The sequence below is a fragment of the Pleurodeles waltl genome, chromosome 6 (assembly GCF_031143425.1).
Source record: "Pleurodeles waltl isolate 20211129_DDA chromosome 6, aPleWal1.hap1.20221129, whole genome shotgun sequence".
Classification (NCBI taxonomy): Eukaryota; Metazoa; Chordata; class Amphibia; order Caudata; family Salamandridae; genus Pleurodeles; species Pleurodeles waltl.
Genome location: NC_090445.1, coordinates 1,068,126,385 through 1,068,152,332, shown reverse-complemented (window position 1 = coordinate 1,068,152,332; position 25,948 = coordinate 1,068,126,385). Strand labels below are relative to the sequence as shown.

Below are 25,948 nucleotides of genomic sequence, written 5' to 3'. Positions count from 1 at the left end.
TATTCCTCAGCATTTCGTGCACAGTGATACTGCTGCAGTACGTTTGGAGCACACTTCCAAATATAGTGCTGCACACCCAGTGCCTTTGACATTGGTGTAACTATAATCAGTCCTTCTTTCACTATCCATCATAAAGGTCCCCCAGTAACCCAATGCAGGTCAGGATGCTTAAGATTCTGTTGGAAGTATGAAGCGCTAAATAAATGCTACATCTCAATACAATGATCTGAACTAGAGTTCACTAGATATTCCCCAAAGAGTTTTGAGTATTTGGGTACTTCGGAAAACATGCGATTTGATGTGAGACCTAGGAAAAAGGGAGTTTCTGTTGGAATTTGTACAGCTTTTTCTGTTCTTCTAATCAGAAGGACTGAACTACCATCATATTGGGTCAATTAGCCAATCAGAACTTGCAGAGTTTGTCATCAGTTTGTGTTACAGCCTCGTACTACTCTAAAATAAGCTTCTAAAGGCAAGTGCCCCTTTTTAGGTTTTGCCTAGACAGCGCATTCAGTATCTTGAGCCCTTTTGCTTTCTGTCAGTGGGCTGAGAGACAGCCCATTGCTTATTAGTGGTTGCCGCCTATGTCACTGTTGTTTGCTTGCTTATTGTTCAGCTACACTAGGCTTCCTTCCTGTTTGGGTGTTTGTCCCTATCTTAGAGCATGGATGCATTACTTACACCCTTTTACTACTCATTTTTTTAGGCGCTACTTTTTTCTTTGAGTTTAAGCACTCTACCCTAGTGCATCTTTTTCAGCTGGCTACTTCGTGTTCTTCTACCGAGATGCAATAATCGATATTATGTGCTACATAACAGAGGCAAAGCCACTAAGGAAGACTGAGCTGTTCCTTCTGGTCGAAATCATGGTCCACCAAGTATGCAAGGGAGCTATAAAGAGAAGGCTAGTGCAATGCATTCAATTATGTCCCTCCGTGTTTTCCCCTGTCGGTGTGCCCCCATCCGCGCGCTCTCCTTTCATTTTGTGATGCCTTGCCCAATCCCTCTGTAAATTGCTCTTATTGACTGGCCCCTGCCATTCCTTCTTCTGTTCACTGTGAACGTTGGCTTGCCTCAACCATTTCTCCGTTCGTTGTCTGTGCTTGTTTGTCCCCTCCCTCAGTTGTCAGTGTTAGTGTGCCCCTGCCCTTCTGTTAGTTGTTCCTATTGGTTTGCCCCATCCGCCATCCATTAGTTGTCTTGGATGGCTTGCTCCCACTCTCCTTCCCTCTCTTAAGTTGTCTGTGTTGGCTTGCCCTGGCCCCAAGCTGCAGTACAACATAGCTAAAAAATAAAAATAAAAAAAAACAGCATTTGCAATGCAATGGGTCTCTAGTTTGCTCTAGTAAGAGCTATTAGCATTGTAAACTCCTAACCTGACTTTTCTTGCCACATACATTGAAAATGAAAATTAAAACAGTTTCACATAACTAACAGGACTTTTTTTTTGCCATATAAACTGAACAGCACACATAAGCGAGCCGATGGCCGCCATCAGTGCATAGCAGACACACAAAGCGAAATAAAAGTTTGTTTGCAGTGAAACCTATCGGCAAAAGTGCAGTTATCCATGTAACCAGCAAATGTGAAATTATCTATGTATCAGTCAAAAGTGCAATTGCCTATGTAACAGATTGATGTCATGCAAAGCTCTCGACTACTGCCCAGCCGAGGTCGCGCTGCGCAATAAAGAGAAAAAGTAGTCCAGAAACCAGACGGAAAACTTCGAGCCTCGTATGTTTTCCAGTTGTTGGTCAGTGCGCTTGAGGAGGGCTAAACACCGGAAAAGGCATGACGTAGGCATGCCTTTCATTAATGAATACAAGCAGCTTTTAAAAGGCAAGCCCACAAACCAGTGAAAGTGACTGAAGTGACATGGGCATGGTTAAGAAGCCCAAAGAGAGATTACAACAGGGGATAAAGCGCTGTGCTCTCGCCCCTTAAAAAAGAGGGCAAAGCTGATAACGTTGCATAGGCATGACCTGTTGGCTTTGCCAGTGCTTGCTTTTTTTTTTTTTGACATTTGTGTGTCTGGTTTACAGTTGGATACTGCATTGTTATGAAGGGCGTCAAACTCAGCAGGATACTGAGTCCTCTTTCCCGGACTCAAACATTAGCCTTAGGAGTTGATTCACATGTAAATGGTTTATAATGGTTTGCCTTTAGTCTGTAATTTCAAATGAATAACGTTGTGCGTTTTCTTGTTAAAGACTTGCTTGCACATAATGAAATCATAAATAAGTGTGAGAGTGAACAAAAATATAGTCTTTTTTTTTAGTTATTGTCTGGATGCTACATTGATGTAATTTATTAATGGTCTAGTAAAAATCATGGTAATTGATTACAGCCTCGAAAGCACTGCATAGTCAGTAGCCGATTGATTTTCTCGCCTGTTGTGCTGCTCCGTACGCGTTTGTTGCTGTTGTAGAGTCTGTTATTCACTAGTTATCTGGTTAGTCATCATTTCTTCTTTCTCAAACTTCTCCCCCAGTCTCCCTATGGCTCAGGACAGAATGCGGCCACACTTGTTTACCCACAAGCGCCTCAGACAATGAGCAACCAGCCTCAGAACCGTTCTCCAGTAAGTGAGCACTTTGTCTTCCTTTTTTCCGTGCACCACTTTTGGCATCATGATGTTATCTCTCTGACATTGATGAAAAGCGATGTCTTCAGAACTTTGTTGTTAAGTGTGATCAACAGTGCCTAGATTATACAATTTCAGGGTTCTTTGGTAACTTGATGTACTCATTATTATATTATATTGTTAAGCACAGGGCCACTGGCTACAAATAGAGGCAGTACTGTGAATCTGTTGTGGATTTTCTGTGCATTAATGAGTCTGTGTATTTTTTGTTCTCATACCGCACACGCAGAGCGCCCGATAGGGAATGGGGCATAGAGACACGAGCACAAGCATAGAAGGGAATAGAAATTATTGGTGGCAACATTGTGTTTCTTAAACCGCTTCAATTTTTTTTAAACTTGAAAAAGTTCTAAATTTTTCCATTATGACATTTTCTTTATTGTTAATAGTAAATAGATAGTTTATTATTGTTGTTTGCTTTTTGGTGGGATACCGGAATACATTTTTATTTAATGCCTTAAAGAAAACATAATTGTAGGAGCGTCAGGTTCCGTATTGTTAAATCAGAGCTAATTAACAATACATTCGGGCACTTTATTATGCTGTGAAAGCAGTAAGAGGTAAATGTCTAGATGGCATTAGGGGTCTCATTATCCGAGATATTATAGATCAACGGATCACAACACAAGAGTTTCTTGTGGGCGGAATTGGACTCCTTGAAGCCAGAGCTTTCCCCAGTTCTAAGATTGGTTCTACATTGAGGGAGCAAGTTCACGTTTTCTGGATAGCACAAGAGACTAAAAGCTATTATGAAGATGTTAGGAATGAAGGCATCCTGCTTTCCTCTAATACCCTTTACCAGGTTCCATATGAGCCACGCAGTTTTGATGCATTTCAAATTGCTGAATTTCCCATCATCCATCTGCCCAGGAAGTGACATCACTACATTTGCCCCTCATCCATCTGCACAGGATGTGTCGTAGCTGAATTGCTTATCATCTATCTGCATATGAAGTGATAACACTGGTGGTCGGCTAAAACCTGTTTTAAAAGAAGCCAAGCAAGAGGACTCATTCGCATCATCCATCTGCAGAGGAAGAGACATCACTGATTTCCCATCATCCAGCTGCACAGGAAATTACATAACCAGTTTCCTAAGAAAACTATATTTAAAAGAAGCCAAGCAAGAGAACTCATTCTCATTATCCATCTGCACAGGTAGTGACATCACTGGCTTTCCCATCATCTGTCTGCATAGGAAGTGACATCACTGGGTTCCTGCCAGAACTGTCTTTAAAAGAAGAGGCAAAGCAAGAGGACTCCTTCCCATCATCTATCTGCTCAGAAAGATACACCACTGGGTTTCCCATTCTCTATCTGCACAGAAAGTGACATCACTGGGTTTCTCTTTGTCTATCAGCACAGGAAGTGACATGACTTCCAACTGCTTCCCATCCCCAGGACCTACTTAATGGCCACTGCAGTGCAGATGCGCAGTTGACGCATTGATGGTAAGCCCATCTGCTCCTGGACCGTGCCCAGCACCATGAGCCGTGGTCATCCTTCCTCCTGCTGCGACTCTCCATACCCTCAACCCTAACAGCCGATCCCTATACTGCTGCCTCCCTGCACCACGCAACACAGAGGGAGCGTTCTCTTGTGTCTTCTGCAGGTTTTCATGCACTTACCCACATCCAACACTCACCACACCCTCACCAATTGCACCCAACAGCCCCACTCTGCCACGCTTGCGAAGTCCTTCAACAATCCTCACAATACACAGCACTCGCATGCTCCTCATACCCACTCACTCAGTAAACATGCCACAAAGATATGGGACCTGCTGCAGGACAACAAGCCTGACCTACTTTATCTCTTAGAAACCTGGCTGAATCCCACATCGGCACTTGACATCCACAGCCATCTTCCCAGCTGCAAGATCGCCAGGCAGGAGAGACTTCACAATCCCGGAGGCAGAATCGCCATCAATCACATGAACGCCATCAGCTGCACCACCTTCATGGACATGTCATCCTCCAACTTCAAAAAGCTGTTGTTCAAGCTCCACATCACAGCCAGCTTCACCCCAAGTGGCACTCTCTTCTGCAGACCACCTTAACCACACACCAACTTCACAATCATTGATTGTGTTGCACCATTCACCTTTGACACTAACAGTTGCATCCTACTTGGAGACTCACCTGGAAGTCCAAGTCAACCTCGATTCAAAAGCACTCATCAAAAACCTTGGAAACCTAGACCCCGCCAACAAGTAGAGGGACCTGCTCACGTAAACGTTGCCGAACACCTCCTGGGCCCTATTTTAACCTATTTGACAACATTGGAGTCAAATAGCCCACGTCTGTTTACTGGACAGACCATTCCCTCATCAAGTTCAGCATCCCTCTCTCAGTCCAGGGCACATGCACCATCACCACACTAGCTTACCAAAACTAGTGTAGCAACAGTGACATGTAGGGGAGCGCTGCTCCCAACACCAACTGACCCAAAACAGCAACATACTCCCCCAAACCTTAACAATTGGTTCACCTATGACACTTACTCCATAGTTCCTCACCCCCCCTTCCAACCACAGTAATACAATGATAGCTAGACCTCAGTCAGGCCAGTTGCTACATGGAGGAATTCAGTCTGATGAAATGGCAACGCAAACACCTGGAGCGCAAATAGAGAATGAGCACGGACAATACAGGCAGGAGCACGTTCAAATCTGCCCTACCACCAAATGACCCCAACCACCAAATGTGCTGCTCTGGCAGACCACATCGCTGCCTGTATCAACAGTAGAAAAGAAATGGTTATCATTGTGAAGGATATCACTTCATCAGCGGCCACCTCCAACTCGATCTCTCCCTTGCATGACATCTACAACAAAGTCACTGCCATTTACAGCTACTTCAACCTGCAATTGGACCCGACAGACCTTACCAAATGGCTCCTGATTGAGCCAAAGAACCAATGCTAACCACATGACCAATCATCACACCAAAAGAAACCGCCACAACCGTGTAGTCCATCTACCTGGGGGCCCCATCTTACCCCTCCCTCACCTTACCTACTCCAAAGGGCTAGAATCCATTATACCATGCTCACAACCATTCTGGATGCCACCACCTCTTCCGCAAACTTCCCAGCTGCAGGGAATCACACAGCTGTCCTCCCACTTCTGAAGAAACTGTCTGCTGACCCTTCAACGGTTGCCTCCAACAGAGAGATCTCCGTCTGCCTTTCTTGGCCAGATTCTTAGAGAAAATCAGCAACAGGCACCGCACTCCTCAGCACTACTCAGTGTGGTTTCAGACCCAACCACAGCATGGAAACTGCCCTCCTCACCACCATGGATGACATCTCATGACTTTGGGCAGAGACGACACTGCAGCCCACATGCGTTTGGACTTCTTTGCAGTGTTTGACATGGTCTTTACCCCATCCTCCTCCATCGCCTACACAACACCAGTATCCAAGGACATGCACTGTGTTGGTTCTGCTCCTTCTGGACTGGAAGGACTCTTGTCAGTTAGCCTGACACCTCCAGATTGCCTGCAACTTCATCTACTGAGTTCGGCAAGGATCCTCCCTGAGCCTGACCCTCTTCAAATCATACATGATCCCTCTAGCCCATCCACTCTCACAGCATCCTGTCCTAAACTGACTACACACAGCCAATTTTCTCCCTCACTGGCAAAGACCCCCAGTACATGAATCAAGTTCAGTGCCTGCCTGCCTGTCTGCCTGCCTAAAATCGCTTACTGGATGAATACCTTCTATCTGAAGCTGAACACTGACAAGACTGAAATAGAGGTTTTTGGGACCTGCACTTCACTCTGGGACTCATGCTGGTGGATAACAGAGCTAGGACAGATACACACATCCACCACCCACCCCAGGAACCACAGTATCCTCATCCACAGCAAACTCAACAAGACCTCCCAAGTCAAAGCCATCATCACCCCATGCTTCCATACCGTGAACATGGAGAGGAAGATTTTCAAATAGCTCCTAGTCAGTAATCAGAAAACCATCACACACGTCCTGGTCATCAGGGAGCTAGATTATGGGAACACCCCCTGTTTGAATAAACAAAAAATCTCACAAGTAGGCTGAAGACCATTCAGAACTCAGTGGCCAGAATTGCAGTCAGCCTCCTATGCCACACTCTCATCACACCACACCTCAAGGAGCTCCACTGGCTCCCTCACTTCCAAGACACTCTATAACTCCAGCCCACCATACCTCAACAATCACATCCACTTTCACAAACCTTCCGGACACCTCAGTTTGTCCGGACTCTTATATGCACACATCTCACGCATATGTAAAACCTTGATTCAGCAGTCAAGCCTTCTCCTACATGTCTCCTAAGGCATCAGGTGACCTGCCTCTACACAGGAGAGCCTCCTTGTAATTTGTTGAATTTAGCAAGAAGCTGAAGACATGGCTTCTCAAATATTCCCATTAGACCCTAGATTTAGCTAGAGAATCACCTGCTCAGTGCCAGGATACTCTCCTGAGTGATAGTGCGCTTTGCAAATCTGCATAACATATTTGTATGGTACAGTATAGAGAAAAACCTTCTAGATAATGTAACAGGAGACACTACAAAAATCAAGTACTGTATTTGCTTAAGGGATTTTAAACTATTTTATGCTTCAAAATGGGTACCACTGTCAGCAATAGTTGCATATAGTATGTGAACGATTGGAAAGAACCGCTTTGCAAAATAAGTCCTAAAAAGATTTTCAGAAGGTGACAGGTGAATTTGTCTGCCAGATCAGCACCGACTCCCATGTGCAGCCTTAACCTATGACTAGCTCTTGTTCACCAGACAACCCTTTGGGCTCATATACAAAGCTGAGCCAAAATACCACACATTCACCACGTAAGAGACAAAGCCACTATGGAAGACTGAGGAGTTTCTTTGTGATACAAAGCATGATCTTCCAAATAAATATCAACGGGAGCAGTAACAAGACCGATAGTGCAAAGCATACTTGTTTTAATACATTGGATGGGAAGATTTTACTCACACTTAACTTTTACCTTCCTTTGAGATTTGAAACCACTTTTGAATGTATGCAGAGCTTGTGAATCTAGGAGAGATCATGCTTAAAAGTAAATAAGTTACTCCTATTAACTGCTGCGTCTTTTCCACCCCAGTGCTGATAATTTTTTTGGGGGGGCACTTTGCGATTAGGCCTACACAACTGTTTTCCACAAAGATATTTAGCCCAAATATGCATCCTTTTTTTTTTTTTTTTTTTTTTAAACCTACTTAAGATAGCTGGGGTTTGTGGATTTTCCTAATGGGAACAGATAGTATAGTCAAAATATGACTAATATTATGGGATTTGTTTTGCGAAACTTTGAGAAAAAAGTGCTGTGCCGGAAAGCGTATTTCTTTTTCTAAAAATGACACCAACAAAAGGTTACTGTGCTTGGATGACAGTCTTCCCTTCTTTAAGGACCACACACATTTATTTCCTCCAGTTTTTCATTTTTTTTTTTTTAAGAGGTAGTTTTTTCCCCTCCCTAATTTGTATGGTTGTAGTTTGTGGTGGAAACGGTTGTGAAACCTATGGGTGATCCTGGAAAGCTATAACTTAATGAAAAGTAGACAAAATTCTGAATTAGCAAGTGTGAATACGTGAGGAATCCCTCAAGGTTTTCCCAAAGAAACCAATTGTTGAAATAAAATTATGAAAACGAATTCCCCAAAATAGCCGTTGGCGACTATTTCGTCTGTAATACTGGTGCTGCATCGAATAGGCTATAAACCTAGTCTGCGAGCCGTGGACCTCTAGGTCCCTGGGAGCAACGAGGAATGCGACTAGTCCAACCCCATTGAGCGATTGAGGATGCCGTGGGAGCATCTTCACCTAAGTTTGGGATTGAGGACTGGAGTGTCAAAATCTACCCCCCCACCCACCCAAAAAAAAATTGGGAGTGTGGAGGCACCTTGCTGGAGGAGTGCAGGAAGAGTGCAGGAATCATTGCCAAAGTGCAACCATGAGGAAGAGAGTGCGCCTCCCCCTGTAAAGTTCAGCCACTGAATCCATGTGCAGCCGACTCACCTTATCGGGACTGGAGCTGCTGCGAGCACCTGCAGGCGGGAGCACCACAGGACGTTGCATGGTTCACTTCCACTGGTGCATTTAAGACTTATTTGAGGATACAGGTACCAGGTTATCTTGTGGCTGAGAGCGCTGCGGTGCTAAAACACTTAACTTGAAATTGAGTTAGTGGACTTTTGAGATGCTGACTGCTAATAAGTCATTCCGTTGATGCGTGCAACAGTGAATGAGGGAGGAATAACTACTATCACTAACATGAGTAGGGAGTGGGACAGGGAATTGCCATTGAAACAGAGCCCTGACCTCAAGGGGAATTGTGTTTGTGAATGTCCTATTTTTGCATTGTGTGGGTAGACGGCAGAAATGAAAAACTTCTCTTCTTTCACAAAAGTGAGTTTTTGGCTGAACATTGAATTGCTGCTCTGCGTGTTTAGAATTCTGAGCTCTTGATCTTGATCTTGAGCACTAACCTGTATCCACTCGTTCCATTGCCTCACACCCCCTGAGGGATCCTTAGACTGCTCGAACACGTTTACCACTAAGTGCTAAGTGCTGAAATGGTACTTGGACCTTTTGCTTAGACTCCATAGTAGGCCGGCCCCAATACATCTAGAGTAAAAGGCCTCAACCCCCATGGTTGGGCCCAGTAGCCCATTCTTGCCCTGCGAATAAAAGGGGTTCTGACATTTGCTGGCAAGTAATGGGATCACCGAACATTTTGGAGCCTGGATACAGTTGTTACATTGGCCATTTCCAGATTGTGCAAGTAGTACAATAAGTCCAGTTTTTTCTACACGCAAAGGCTACATGCATAGACGATAGAAAACACAGGGTTGGGAATTGACCACAGCACCATGACTGTAGATCATATGAAGTATTTATTTAGGGACAGAGGGTGGAGGATTCCAGGAGTAGGGACAAGGAGGTCCTTGCTTATTTCATTGGGGACCAGTTTGAGATACTTGGTTCAAGGGATGAGGCTGGGGGTTGACTTTGGGGTGTTGGAAAATCATGGTAGGAACTCAGGAAGAGAGCTCTATGGGTTCGGGCTCTAGGATCATCCTAGCACAGATCTGTCCTAGATATGTGTAGTATTGGAATTGCATTGCATCACTTATAGAATGTAGAATGTAAGGGGATTCTATGTCCTCAGGCTGAAGATTGTCAGATCTGATTTGGACTGTGGAGGGAATGCTTGTACTAAACAAACCATGAAGAGAGACCTGAGCTTCCGTACCTTCATTACAATATGTGCAAATTTTGTCTGCTAATGCACTTTTCAGAATTTCACCAACACAATCACCATCTTTACTTTCTAGAATACCTCAAGTGTGTGGACCACCTCAGATTTCTCGGGTACCATCTAAACCAATTCTTTAGTGGGTTGAGTCTTACAGAGACTCTGAGCTTGCAGTTGGCTTCAGAAAGCTGAGGGAGGTGAGAAGGCCAGACATTTTGAGAGGGAGAGGTCTAGCTCACAGGTGCAGGAAGAGAGGAGGCAGGAGACACAGGAGGAATGGCCCAGGGAGGAGAAATTGTGAGAGAGGAAGGAGAAAAATTGAGAAAGAGAGGCGAAACAAAGAGTGGGAGGAGAACCAGAAAGATAATGGAAGAGAACTGGAAAGGGAAAGGATGGCCCTTGAGAGAGAGAAACTCAGGATGGCAGCAATCCAATCTGGGATAATTAACTATACATCCAGTTCAGTCTTGATTGTTGCCAATGTTCCAAAATATCTTGTGCATGTGGAAGGTCATCATATTTTGGAATGGTTTAAGCATTGGAGGCGCTTGTAAGGTGCAGGCCTTAAATGAGGAGTCTAGGGCAGCTGCCTTCATGGGGCGCATACCATAGGATGGCAGTCATTGGTAGGATGCCTGTGGCAGACCAGATGGTCTATGCACATGTGAAGGAAGCTCTGATTAGGAAGTTTGTGCTGAAGCCCGCTCAGTATATGCAGAAACCTGCGACTAGAAGAGACCAAATTGTTTTTGAGCCTTGGAGTCATAGTGTATTGTGTGATTGGAATACAGCGGGATCCAGGGAAGCTTAGTGTTGACTGAAAAGGGGTTCGCTTACAGGGTTCACAAAGGGCTAGAAATGAATGGTTCTATGGCAGAGGGACGAGAAGAATTCTTCACAGACTGGTTCTAAGCCAGAGGGTAAGAGCCATGGTAATTCTCAAGGGACTGAAGTAGGGCCCAGGAAACATGGGAATGGTAATGTCCAGGCAGGAGCATCATGAGAAGGGATGGCAGGGAAGTCCTTCCAAGTGGTGACTTGCTTCAAGTGCCACAAGGTGAGGCACTTTAAGAGAGATTCTCATGCTAAAGAACCTGACCCAGCAGCACCCATGTTCGCCAGCCTATGCCACATGGGTGAAGCGACCTGAGAGCGCCCAGTTGTGCTTAACCTAGTTACTGTGGGAAATGCCTTCCCTGAGGAATATTGGAGCCTTCTGCACTATGTTTGAGAGGAAGTACCTTAAGCATGAGAAGATGCTCCCTGTAACCAAGGCTACAGCTTTGGTTGCCAATGGCGAGGGCATAGACTATCCACTTGCCAGGGTTGAGATTGAGCTCAATGGCAAGGCGGCCATGATTGATGTTGGAGTAAGGAAAAGGAAGGTTCTGATAGTCTCCAGAAGATGAGGATACAGGAGGAAAAACTAACCACCAAGGCAATGAAGTGTCAGGTGGGGCTGTCCTCTGTAGTGTCCTTTGGGCATGAGGTGGGGAATGGGAAGATTCACCTGTTGAATGCCAAGATACTGTCTGATAGAGTGAGAAGTGCCCACTACCTAGACTGAAATGAGGGCCTTTTTAGGACTCACCGGTTATTACAGAAACTTGGTGGCAAACTAGTGGAGTATGCATGCCCCATTTACTGCTTTGACTTCTAGGAATCAGCCCAGGGAAATTATATTGGACTGCAGAGTGTCAGAAAGCATTTAGGGAACTGAAGAAGGCATTATGCACTGCACCTGGACTGAAAAGACCGGACTAGGGTCAGCATTTTATTGTACAGACGGATGTCTCTGTCAAAGGACATGGAGTGGTGTTTGCTCAACTGAATGAGAAATGAAGAGAGCGTCCAGTTGTCTTAATTTGTGGGAGATTACTTGATAGAGAACATTGCTGGGATGCTGTTGAGGAGGAGTGCTTTGCCATAGTGTTGGCTTTGGGTAAGTTCCTCCCTCATTTGTTTAGTAGTACGTCTGTGGTGCAAATGCATTGTAATCCATTGAAATGGTTGATGGCTATGCAGGGAGAGTATTCCAAGCTGCTGAGAAGGGCGATTTCTATCAAAACGTTAGATTCAGCCACAGGAATGTTGATGGATGGTCCCACCAGTTTTGCTGAACTGGCATCGCAACCTCTTCAGGTTTGGAGCTGGTTTGGGCTGTTCTGATCTAGGGGGACAGGGGTGTCCTTCGGCACGGACAAATGTTCTTCTCAGTAAGGGATGTTCACCCCTGCTGTAAGTGCCCAACTGTACTGATGTATGGATCCCTAATAGTGATTTTTGTTGTCAAAGGCAAGCACAGTTAACCGGCCTTTCTCACAGATTATGGTCTTGTTGGAGCGGGAGGGGAGTCCAAAGTAACTACCCTTATAGTGATGTAAGGTACTGACTTCTCTGGAATTAAGCAGCCCAAGCGCGGTGGTGGCAGTATACCATGTAGTGATCAGTAGAAATGAACAGGTCCTTTTTAACCGATCACTGGAGTGAGGCCTACAGGCCTACTTGCTTATTAAAGGTTCTGCTGCTGTGTGCTTAACTCACCCTTGCCCTACATCAGTTTGATGTGAAGTGCTGCATAGCGCAGAAGTGGTCCACCTGTTCTGGGTGTATATGTGCCTGGGGAGGGTGTCATACAGGGATAATGCAGCACTAAGTAGTACATGCAGGTGTATGGGTGTGCTGGAGGTGCAGGTGTCTCAGTGGTACAGCACCTGAAGGATGTAGTGCTGTTCAGTGCATGCAGGGTAAGTGCATGTGCTGGGTGTGTGTCTTCCTGGACTCAGTGGATAATCGTAAAGAGTTGTGCTGGGATCCCTGGGCTGCCACTTTGATGAACAAATCACCGTTGCTGACATAGGAGAGTGAATTCTAGTCCCTCCCATGGCATATGTTGTGGAACTATCAACTTTTGAGACATATTTACTGTTACAGACTGCTTTTCAAAAGGAAGAGGTTGCAGAGTAGCATGCACTTAAAAAGAAGCCGAGCCCCAACATAAAACTTCAGATTCTCAGGCCCTAAATCACATTTGGTGTCTGGAAATGGTCTGTAAATAGAGGAGGTTGAGATACCGAATTTGTCGTCTGCCAAGCAGTCAGACAGGCTTTGTGAGGAGGGCAAGCTCTGCAAAACTTTTGCCTGTGACAAAGAGTGGGGGACATGGCCTGTTAGTCTCCCTGCTGGGTGAGAGGACATAGGGATTTCAAGACCACCTGCCCTGGAGCCTAGAACACCAGCGCCTGCCTGCTTGCCAAGACCAGTGTGCCCAGTGAGAAAGAGGAGATGGTTGGAGGGATCAGGGTCCAGTGGGTAGCCCAGTTGAGTGAACTCCCTGTGCGAGATGTGAGGAAGTGGCTGCTGCACCAATCTGGTCATTGCCCATGTGCAGGACTGAGCTGGTGATCCTATCATGCAGGCAAAGGTCGCCATGAATATAGCTGTGGAAAAAAGACTGCAGTATAGTAAGGGTGAAAGCCTGCACAGTATCATAATGGAGACCCCCATATGCCAGGAGGGGCTGTTGTAGTAAAGATTCCACCGGAGTACCATAGTACTACGTGGAGTGGTGGCCCATAGGGCATTGAGGAATGAGAAACGAGTGGTCCAACTCCATTGAGCAAGAAAGAACACTGTTGGAGCTTCACCACCCAAGTTCAGGATTGATGACCGGGGTGTCGGAATCAGACTCCTAACTCTCCTCCTAAAACTCCGATCTCCCTCACCCCAGCACTTTGAGTCAGAGTGGACTCTTGAGACATGGACTGTTAGCAATTCCTGAACGTTGCCAACAGTGAATGGGGTATAACCACTGTCGCTTGGAGGGACTAGGACAGGACGTTGTCATTTAAACAATAGAGCCCCAACCTCAAGGGGTATTGAGTTGTTGTTTTTGAATGTTTTTTTTGTTTGTGCGGGTAAATTGTTGAAATAAAATACTTATCTTTCATAAGTGAGTATTTGGCTAGACATTTATTTATTGCTGCTCTTGTGCACATTTTGAGTTCTGAGCCCATGTTCGCTAATCCGTATCCACACTTACGCTCCACCACCTCACCCCCTGCCTGAGCCTTGGACTGCTTGACCACATTTGCCACTGCAATTCGAGTTATGACGTTGTTCTTAGCCCAGTGGTGCAGAATTGATAGTAGGTCGGACCCTGGGACATCAGGAGTGAAAAGCCGCGACCCCCAAACTGGGGCCCACTAGAGCCCTGAAGGCCCCATGACTTTCTGAAAGTGGTTCTGACACTGAGTTTCTGACATAGATACAAGATCTTTAGTGTAGAATTAGGAGTTATTTTCACACCTCTGAATTTGGGGCCACCCTTGATAATGTGGTTTAGAGGGCATTTTGCAAAATGTCTTTCATGCCCCCTGCCTTATATTTTCAAAGCAAAAAATGCAGCAAACTCCAAATGGCAGTACCAAATACTGTTGTATTCCGTATTCTTGCATGTTTCTAGCTCGAAACTGTACCCTCTTGTTGGCTAGGTGACCTTTTTTACAATATGGGTGTAGTGTCCTCCCAAGCCCGGGAGCATTCAAAGACCACGGCACACACAAAGCTCTTGAGTAGACGTCTTTATTCCTCAGTATACAGTCTTGCACTAAATCACTGATTACATCATATCCATCACAAACCACACCTTAACACATCCCAGCAGGTTACATAATCTCTCTAAGTCTGCCCAGAAACTGCGAAGGTCCTAAAACACCTAATCTTACAACACTACATCTCCCTCCTTGCTAAACAATAGTTACATAACATCTGTTCGATGAGTCGTTGAGGCGCTCGCACTAATTGGCCAGATCGAATGGTATGAGATGGTGATGATGCACTATGATCGAGCACCAAGAGTAGATTCTGATGCTTGCTCTGCACTGTCAGACGGAATCGCCTCATCAGAGGTTTGTGCTAGAAATGTGATAAGTCCTGGGTGATGGTTTTTCCTGGACTCTGGGCCTTCACTGTGGCTCCTTTGAACATCACCACCCTCTGAGGTTTTACATCAAATGGAGCGTCTGTTTTCCGCTTTTGTTTCTGTTTGACCAGGACCAAATCATTTTCATCAGACTGTTTCCTGAGTTCGACTCCCATTGGTATCCGTCTTCATTTCAAGTTTTCTAGAAGTGTCCATGGCCCAGAACTTATTGGTATCCAAGGATCAATCCACTGTGGTAATTTGGTTTGAATAGCTTTCCCAAACAGTAAGGTGGCATTACTAGAACTATTTGTGAAGTGAGTGATAAGCACATAGGGCTTGGCCACAGGGCTCGTTTCAGTTCATTTCCCTCCATCGTGGCTCACTAAATTGCTTTCTTGAGGGTGCCCATGAATCCTTCAACATCGATAATGGCTTGAGGCCACAGAGTTGTGCTCGGTTTATGCTTGACATTCAGTTGAACTAGAAACTTCTTAAACTTTTGACTGTTGAACGGCGGGCCATTGTCAGATTTGAGTATGGCAGGTATACCCCATGCCATGAAGATGTCATCCAGCCTCTTGGTGACCTTGTCATGGGTGGTCAATTAGATTTCTTTCACTAGCGGAAAGGGTGAATACTCATCAGTGACTACCATGAGATAATGTCTGTTCCCTAAGGGCCAAAGAAATCAACAGCAATTATTTCCTGAGCTTGTGTAGGAAGATCCAACATTGTCAATGGGTGTTGAGTCACATTAGGGGAAAGACAGTGTAAAGATAGCCCTCCTTCAGTTCCCTCTCACTTGTTCTTCTAGGCGTAGGAACCACACTTGGACTGTTAGGGCTCTTTTGATGGCTAGGATGTCCTTAATGAACTGTTCACTGACTTGCTGTTGTAGGTTCTCCGGTATGATGATTCTCCAGCCTCTCAGCACACCTTCCTTGATTACATACAGTTCATCCTGTACATTTTTAAACTTAAGAAGTTCAATGTCATGCTCCAAAGGTCGACCGCTGTTTTACCACAAATCAGTTGAAATAATGCCTCTAAGATTGATCATGTTTTTGTCTGCGTTGGTAGGCGCAGTTATCTCTTCGATAGATCATGCTGCGAGCGTGCTGAACTTTACAATGAGATAGATGTATTCTTCAGCTTTTTAGATGTCAAACTGTCTAATCTTTACCCTGCTTGTGCACAATCACATAGTTGTACACTTGCAGTCACAACCCCCACCTCTCACCTGTGAGGGGGCATCTTGCCTTTCGGGTTTCCAAAGGCAGCGAGTAGCGCTTGGTAGTCTGTAATGACAGTGACACATTTTCCATATAGAAACACATGAAAATGTTTGCAGGCCCAGACAACAACCATAATCATCTCTGGCTGAGAATAAGCTTGTTGCATGTCAGACAGGCTTCAGCTGGCATAGGCCACAATGTATCTTTGACAATTCGGATGACCATAATGTTGAGCAAGGATTGTCCCCAGCCCCATCGGGCTCGCTTCTATGATGATCTCAGTATGTTGCTTAGGGTCGAAATAAGCCATTCTCACTCACATTCTAAATTACATGCTTTCTTTTTTGAAACTCTGATCACATTCCACAGATCACTGAAAAAATAATATCTTATTTTCTCACCTCTCTCAACGGGGCACTCACTGTAGCGAAATCACAAATTTACCTTGAACAATATCTGGCCGTGCCCAAGAAGGATCGCAGCATGGTGACAGTTTTGGGGGACAAGTAGCTGACAATGCTTGCACTTTATCTAGGTTAGGAGTCATTCTTCCATCAGAGAATGTGTCTAAAGAATTTGTTTGTTCTTATGAAACTCACACTTTGCTGCGTTCAGAGTGAGACCCGCATCATTAAAATATTTGCACACTTGTGGCAGAGCTTTGTCATGCTCGTTCCGTGTTGCTCCAAACACCAGTATGTCACCACTGTACTTGAAAGCATGCGTGACCGGTTGAATTATGCAGCGTATAACATCCTGAAATATTTCTGCAGCCAATGACACTCCAATCCTATCTGAATAAACCCACATGAGTGGAAAAAGTGGTAATGTAGCTGCAGTTCTTTTCAAGCTCGAGTTGGTGATATCCTTTGTTCAGGTCAAGACTAGAGAAGACTTTGGTACCATTCAACTGCATGTTTGTGTGCTATGTGTGGACCAGGATGTCTTTCTTGATTACCTTGTTGTTCTGGTGCATATCAACACAAATGTGCACATTACCTCCACTATCCTTTTTGGGCACTAACACTATGGGCGAACCCCATTGTGTAGGACCAGTGGAGCACTCAATGAGGTCATGCTTCAAAAGTGTTTTCAGTTGTTTCTCAACAGCTTCTTGCAAATTAAAGCCAATTCTGCAGTGCCGCTGAGCAACAGGGCGAATGTCCTTGTTAATGTGTAGTCGCACTGTCATTGTTTTGAGTCTTCATTGTTTTGAGTCTTCCAAGGCCATGTAATAATGACGGAAACTGGCTTACAGTTTCAGACTGAGTGTGTAAGTTGTAATTGAGAGATATCAATCCCATGTCAGCAGCAGTGGCAAAGCTGGGCAGGCATGTACTTGGTGAAGTTCCTGGAAGTATGTGGATTGGCACTTGCACAGGCACTGCTTTATTTCAGGGTTGCTGTGAATGATCCTTGACTCAGCAGCACTTTAGAAGCAGCCCAGGAGTATACCTTTGTGTTTGACAGGTTAACTTGTGGCACAGGAGTGGGGTTATTAAACTTCTCAACCGGCATGATGTTAATCGACGCACCACTGTCTATGATGAAGGTTATGGGACAGCCATTCATTTTTATTGTTATCTTGGGGAAGTGTCCAAAGGAACTTGGTTGTTCCGTTTGGTGATTTATCTTTGTCATGGGTTCTTCCTTACACGCAGCCAGCCCAACATGTGCCTGGTTTCCTTCGATTGACATCATCATCGCACATACAGCTTCCTCATTGGCGCTTGATAATGGTGTAAAAGAGCCTTTGTAGGACAAGCTTGATGATGATCAACTTTGTTGGGTTTCTACTTGTAACTGATGTTGCTTTTTGGCCTTGTGGGCATGGCGAGAATGCTTCTGCACATTTCTGGTGTCCATTTTCCCTTTTCGCTGTGACACATTTAGTTTCTCTTTTGCCATGTGAATCATTATGAAGTGTGTTTCATTTCTGCAGCCCTTGCACGATTGTCCCACGGCTGGACATTAGGTGTCTTGGGGATATGAAAATCCAAATTGGAAACTCAACTTTTCCTGCTTTGAAGACGTGTGCGCATCTGATTGGTGCTTGCATTTACTTTTCATGACCATCGCTGATTCATTTTCAGCTGTTCCAGTTTCCAGATCAGCAACTTGTGGGTCTGCTCTTTCAAGAGCTCTTGCAGCCATTCGTTTGTCTAAGCTGAGCGTTTCTATCAACACGCATCTTCTGAAAGAGTCCGACAGGCAGCCATCGATAACTCCAAGGCATATGGCTTCTTCGTTAAATTCACTGAGCTAAGTGTTTGATCAGCACACCAAGTCGTTCAACAGACTCATCCATTGTTTCACCATCTTGCTGTCTCGCTTGATTGAAAATGTACCTTTGGTATTCAACATTTGGCATCGGATTGAATTTGGTATTCAACGCTTCTTTAATCTGACGGTACGGTACTGCAGCAGTCTGAGTTTTTTCTTCAAGACATCCTTTTCTCCATCACCGGCAATGTTTTATAAATACCTAAAGATTTTCATATTGCCTACTTCTTACAGGGCATTTATGGAGGCAATGAAACATCTCAATTCATACAATCCACCTGGCTCCAATATTCTGTTTCTTGTTGGTGTCAAATGGCGGTGGTAATTTCAGAAATGAAGTGGCACCCTTTTCTACTGCCACTGAGAGTATATGCTGTTCAGGCTGTGGTAGCTGCTCACCAGTGGCAACTGCAATTTCTGCAAGCACAGGCCTCCTGCTTGTGCTTGGGTCATCCTGTAGGGACAGAGGTTGTAAATCATCACCCTTTTAATTGACAGTAATATTGTCTGTTTCTTGCGCTTGATCACGGTCACGCTTAGCTTTTTGCATCGTATTGAGTTGTCGCTGCCTTTAATGTTTCACTTGTGTTGACAATGGCTCTGTGTTATTTGGCGCTCTAAAGTCTGTCTTCTTTCACGCTCGCCACTGGATTCTGGTGGGCCTTTTGAATGCTCTCCTTCAGAGGGCCTTCTGCTTCCTCGAGGGCTGGAACGGTGCTTCGATTTCACAACTCTGACCTGCTTCTGTTAGTCGAACGCATGTAGCACATATGAGCACTCTGCTGGGTTGTTGCAAACAGTCAAGGAGAGCAGCGTTGTTTCTTTGTTGATACATATCCCCATACTCCTCGCCAGTTGCAGTGTCTTCCCCAGCCCAGAAGCATACAAAGACCAAGCCACACACTCAGCTCTTGAGTTGACATCTTTATTCCTCTGCATACAATCACACACTAAATCACTGATTACGTCTTATCACACAAAACCACACCATAACACCTTCCAGCATGTTACGCATTCTCCCTCTTCCAAGTCTGCTCAGAACCATGAGGGTCCTAGCCCACCTAGTCTTACGACACTACAGTGGGTAGCTGTGGATCTTGCGCCTAAACTTAGCCGCTACTCATGGAAACCTAGCAAACAAGGACATTGCTACAAAGACAAGAATCTGAAGGCATCCACGGAATTCCTACCAGCCAGTGTTTCCAAACCTGTGTGAATAAATACAGTACCCCCACTTGTATGGTGGAGCCTATTGCCCCTGGCAGGAATGGATCAAACCAAGGACAGTGGGAAGACCTCATGAAGGCATTACAAGATAACAAAAAAATAATTCAATCTCTTGACACAAGAGAACCTCTTCCCTTATGTCTGAGTTAAATATCTGAAAAGGAAATGCTTCTGATGTTTTTACAGGAAGCATTTTTTTTCCATGCACACAAGGTGACCTGTTGACATCTTCGGCACTATGAAGTTAATGTGGAGGTCATCAACTAGTAGTCATCTGCACGTGAGTGGTTTATTACCTGTAAGAGTAGTTTTGCAGCTTGAAGCTTTGCCTGTAAGAGTAGTTTTTGTGGCTTGAAGCTATTCTAGAGTCACAGATGATCCTTGCTTCCCCAGTGAAGGTTTTTTTTTTTTTGTGAAGTGGTGGTTCAGACTAAGAAATAATAGAAAAAAGTCTAATGATGGTGACAACCTAGTTAGGCATATTGGGCTTATGTTCAGCATCATAGGGGTCATCGTGATTCCTTCTCTGGTTGACTCAAACCATTTTTCTCACCAATCTTCCCCTGTCTGTCTTCGCTAGCAGACTGGTCTCTCTGTACATTCAACAGCAAAAGAGCGCTAAGTTAATGTAATAATAAAAATGAACACATACAGAAATCAAAATCACTTTCTGTGAATTACGAGTGTATTCTCCCTGGTGTAGCATCTTCAAGGTATTGTATAGCTGGCAAGATTTCATCATGCATTATTGCTTTTTAGTGAAGAAAAACAACTGACCCTTTTCATGTCGGTCCATAGCTTCCACAAAAGGAAAGACAGACACTGCTACCCTTAAGAGAAGTGCTCCTACCAGCTGGAAGTTACTGCTTGTTTTGCCAAACATTGCTACGCTGATCAATGTCAAAACAAACAGATTGGTGGGTCAAGACTCTCTGTGCAGCTTGTTGCACAGTTGAATTCCTTTTTTGTCTTCTCTACATTGAAGGGGATGATCGTGCTCTTCTTATCTATTGTGTATGAATACCAACGAAAATCTGTTGATAGAGATTAAAAGTTATTTAGGTGTAACCGCAGTTCTTCATCATGAGTATTGATTTACTTCCTAAACATTCATTTTGTATGATTAAAGTAAGTAAATAGATTTGCAGTGAAGAGGCACAGATCATGTAAGATATTTTTATTATTTCATAGGGCCATGAACACACCCAGAGGAAGCAGTACATAAGATATAAGTTGACCAGTAGTCGGCCATCCAGGAGCAAGGACTTTTTTTTGCTCATTCTCCAGAACCCCACCTGATCACACACCCAACATTACACACTTAACATTCCATTCATGCATTTTCACTCCTACAGGCTGAGCAATAACTTAGAAGGTCATATATATGTGACATCCCCTTTTCTTATAAGAACTACAAAGATGCAGATGTAACACATCTTCCTCATTTACAAGGACATTATTATTGCACAACCACCACTTAACATCCTAAACCACATGCCTATGTGCCAGCGTACCCATCCACTAAACCATGATATTAGTATTAGCCCCAAAGGGCAGCCTATCACAAACACCTATGATAACAATCCACGCATATGTTTGCTCGGCACAGTGGGTAGTGTAGCATCCTGTTTCCCCATTCATTATATGTCCGTGCTGGTGTCTTAAATGTAGAGAGTGACTGATGTAATAGAATGTTGGTGTGTTGAGTGGAAGCCGGGCAATAATTACAGTTTGTGAGAGTATGAGACCCTGGCTAGAGCAACGTACTTGACACTGTAACTAAGGGACTAGAGTGTAAATAAAGATACCCTCCTCTGCCTGATAAGCCTTTTTATTTATCTTTGAAGAACCCGCCTCAAGACTTATACTGGCAAAAAGATTTTGAATGGACCAACTTGAAGTAGCAGGATCGCTCTGGAGACATGATGAAAATACCTGAGAGGAAGAGAATGACTGGAGACGGAGAAATGATGACTATATACTAGAAAGCGGTAGTGTGGTTGCGCCCACCCTCAAATCTGCTGGCAAGATGTCAGTGCTGCTGCCAGCCAGGAGGAGCCTAGTGAGGGAAGGTGGGCATAGGAAAGAAATGCCGCCAGGCTTTGACACTACTGCAAAGCTGAAGAGGAGGCTGTCTCTGAAGGTAAATCGGTGTCCCAAGCAGCGATGACAAAAAGCTTGGCCAGAAAAGTGCACTGCTGGACTTTGGGCAGAGTTGAGGAACCTGTGCAGATTCTTTTGGTAACTGACTCCATCCACTTAACAACGTGTCAGAGACGATGTTATGAATAAATGTCAGAGGACCAAAGGCAGAGATTTGTGATGAAAAATGTTTCAGTACACGGATCTGGCCTGGAGGACCCAGTGAGGAGGCAGGACAAAGACAGATGTTTGATGTACATTTGACAGAAGAGTTGCTCTTACTAATTAAGAATTAATAGCGAAGCCCATTGAGATTCAGCAAGAAAGCTGGAAAACGTTAAGCAGTGCATAAAGTTTACAGGTCTTGAAGAACAAGAAGAGTCCAGCACAAGAAAAGATCCTGAAGAGGAATAACTACAAACCCCTCTTGTTGGGCTTCACTGTGATGCTTTTCAGGACCATAACCGTTTGATCTGATTGGCTGGAAATCATAGTACTGGATTCTCTTGGAGAAATAGGTTTTCTGTAAGCTCTCCTGTTGGGTGACAGTTCTCCGCAGTAGTCACTGTGAGGTTTGGTTTGGAAGCAAGGTTTTTCACACGTTTTACTTTGACCAATAGCTACTGGTTATCTGTACTTTTATTAAGTTAGGACACTTTGCTGTGTGAGCAGCAGCTACTTGTCTTTAGCTAGTTTTGTTTTTGTATGGCCTGTTTGCACTGTGATGAGAGCAAGGCACGCTTATGCCCAATAGATGTGTAGAGTGAGGCATTGCACTTGGTCTTGTGCAGGCTGACAGGTGTGTTCACTGTCATGGTCCATGATGTGTATCATAACAAAACAAGTGTATTTGTATAGTGCAAGGTTCACGCCAAAGAGTATATTGGCACTGAAGTAACAGGTATTAGTAAAAGAAGGCTGCGTTGTCCCGCTTGAACTGTAGTAGATATAGTAGTCCACTAAGGCAACTGTCCAGTGAGTCTGTGCAAGCTTGAAGAAGTGTACTGAGACCTGGTAGTTCTGACAGTGAACCATGTTAGGCTTCTGTCTTATCAACAGCACCCGAGCAATTCTAAAAGAGGAAAAAGCTGCCAACGCTGAGGTAGAACTGAGAAGTCCCAACAACTGCAAGTGAAAAAAAAAACCTCAGAGGATAGAACCTAAATTGGTCAATAAATGTAAATGAAAAAGGACTCCAGTGAGCATATCCATGTACCCTCTACCTACTAAAGAGAAAAACATGACTGAGACCAGTCCTTCTCCTTATTAAACCAGGAGTGTAGTTTGAGATTTGGACTACTGGATCTCTACTCTGCCTTGCAAAAACAAACCACCCAACTGACTTTGATGTGGATTTGGGACAGTAAAGCCTGTAGAATGATAACTGGGACACCAGTCCTTTCTTTTTTTTTTTTTTGTGGGGCGGGAGGATGGGGGTGGGGGGAGTTTTTACCCGGTTACCTAGATGAATCGACAAAATGTGTCTCCAGTGATTTTTGGAAATAAAAAGTTACTCATTTTAATTGTTATAATATAATTTGAATAGCCATTATTTTTTTCTGTTTATGAATTTGAAAAAATATTCTTATTTGAGAGCAAGAACTGCACATAAATACATTTTACATATTTGTTTCTGCATCCTATATAAAATGTACTGTGAAAAGATTTCTGGTGTCTCTGTAAAACATGTTCAGTATTTGCAACTTGATTTACAGAGTTATGATGTTGTATAAATGCAAAAATGAAATTGTGAAAATGGTTGTCTTTGTGTTTTGCTTACCTGCATCTGGAAATTTGAAACAAGGTGTGCGCTGGCGGGAAAGGCTTTTTTTTTAAAAAATTTTTTTTAAAAATTCTTTGTTCTGACGGCAGAGGAACACTTGAATACCTGAATAAGAGAATAACTAATACTTACCTTTTCCTAACTTTTTTTTTGCCTTCCCCTCCACACCCTCTTGTACTTGCTCTATTGAGTCTGGAGCATGTTATAAAATGACAGTGATGAGTTGAGGTAATGTCAGATTAAATTGCTTGTACCATGAGAATCGTTTGTCTCAAAATTGTAACACTTTTTCTGTAATTTGCCTGTGGTTTATGCAATGTGCGCAAGTAATATAAAGATAGCCACATCCAGTTCTAGATTTTGTTAAACATACATTGACAAAAGCACGGAAGGACACTAGGAGCCAATATAACAAAATTATTGTCTGGTAACAATCACCCTGTCCTTAAGCACCAAATCTAAACTTTGTGTCATACCTCGGACTTTGAAAAAGAATGATTTTCAACTTTTGAGATCCAAACATTACAGCATTATGCAAGCATACGATGTTAAAGAGTCCATGTTTGCCTTTTTTGGCGTTTATGTTGCTTTAGTGGAGGGATGACTGTAATAAGCTAGGGCCACTGAGTAACTCCTGTGTAAAACACTGACTGGCCAACGTAGTACAACAAGGAGTATGAAGAGGATTTAGTTCCACAGGATAGCAGTGCAGACATTGTATGGGGAGAGTATGAAACCAAGCTGCCCTGCAAAGAGACAAATTAACGTGTACATTTCTTACTGCGTTTACCATATTTACAACAACTGCTAGGAGACTCTCAAAACCTGCTATGGGAATCATTTAGACACCTTGCATGGTCAGACCTGGACAAACAAGAATCAAGAGTTAGTTTAGACCAGGAATTCGTTGACCAATGGAACCCTGTTCTGGTTACTGGGATAACACAGTAGAAAGAGAAGATAAGCAAAGTAATTGTGCACCACTGGTGACAGGAAAACAGGAAGAAACTACACAATAGGCCTGGATCACCACACAGCATTGAGTAAAATTTAGCAGCTCGTGGAAGACAGTAATAAACATAGCTAATACTGCGATCATACAAATTGTACAGGCATGCCATAGAAGCTTTCACAATTGAACAGATTAGTATTTATTCCAAACACTGGTCTTCAACATTCCATTTGATGGCAAGACCCCAGTCGGTAAGGGCCATGAGTGGCCTCCTGTATTGTCCATGAAGAGAGTAACCATGAAAAGAAGTTTCAAGAATCCAGCAAATTAAATTGTTGTTTGTTATGTAGTAGACAGTTGAAAAAGATTATGATAAGCTGCAAAGTTCTACAGGTTTTTCTTTGGTACTGCTTATGTGGTGATGCAGATGTGGAACCAGGCATTGTACATCCTCATACAAGAACTGACAGGCTTAGACAAGCAATTTCAGGATCATACGTATCACTGCCATGTGACAGGGTCATATTTGATAGGTGAGTTACTGTATCAGTTAGACAAAGCAGACATTTAATCTACATAAAACAAATAAATCCACTTCAGATTCAATTGCTGAAAGAATTTAAAACATTGGTAAAAAATAGGCAATAAGATGACCTTCTAGAAACAATCAAATCAACGTGTGTACTCTCCTTGGAGGATATTCTAAATTGTATCTAGATAAAGTGAAATTAAACTATAGTAGTTAGGTTCTTTACTAACTATTATCATCTTTCCCTTAGAATACTTTGTCATTAAAACTTAGCCTTAGGATTTTTAAAGGATCTGTCAGAGTTGTATGTGTTCAAAACATTGAGGGAAGTGGAACAGAGTTAGGGGTTGGATTTACATAGTTGATGACTTTGGTTTCAAGCAGGTGAGGACTGGATTGGTGGCTTATAATCAAATGTGGCTGCCTTTGAGACAGATTTAAATGCTGTTGATCTTGCATCTTGAGATGTCATTGAAGCCATTAGGCTTTTCTTAGCAAAGGCAGAGTTGTGTCTCATTCATGCAGCACTGAAATGCTGGCTGTAACTCTGAATGAATTGAGTGAGACACATTGAGTAACGCCTGTTCCCTCACTTCAGCTTTCAGGGGTGAACAAATAGTCACTGACAGATTCAGTTTGAATTTTTACCTATGACTGCATCCATGCCAGTGGTTTATCAGCTACCACATGAGTAAAGTACTTGGATATAATTTTTTGCTAGATTGTGATATCATAAGCAACTGACCAATCAAAGAGCTGGGTGTGCTTGTCTGGTCAGTTTCCAGAGCAGAGGATTTCATCTTGGATGCTGAGTAGGGCTAAGTGATGGGCTGAGCCAGATTAAGTGACATCTGCTGTCAGACTCTTGAGCAGTTTTACAGCAGAGGAATATTGGAGACTGATCTATAGAGTGCAGAATAAAGAATAGTTGCAGCAGTTGCGAGGTAGGATAGG

The 25,948-nt window shown here is 43.8% G+C and overlaps 1 protein-coding gene across 13 annotated transcripts in view; it reads left to right on the top strand.

Moving 5' to 3' along the window:
• Positions 1-25,948, top strand: part of EIF4G3 (eukaryotic translation initiation factor 4 gamma 3) — a 906,783-nt gene that overhangs the window by 188,837 nt on the left and 691,998 nt on the right. For all 13 annotated transcript variants that reach the window (XM_069240075.1, XM_069240074.1, XM_069240071.1 and 10 more), the window contains exon 4: positions 2,492-2,581. In XM_069240075.1, coding sequence (XP_069096176.1) covers positions 2,492-2,581 — 90 coding nt within the window. The remainder of the gene's footprint in view (positions 1-2,491; positions 2,582-25,948) is intronic.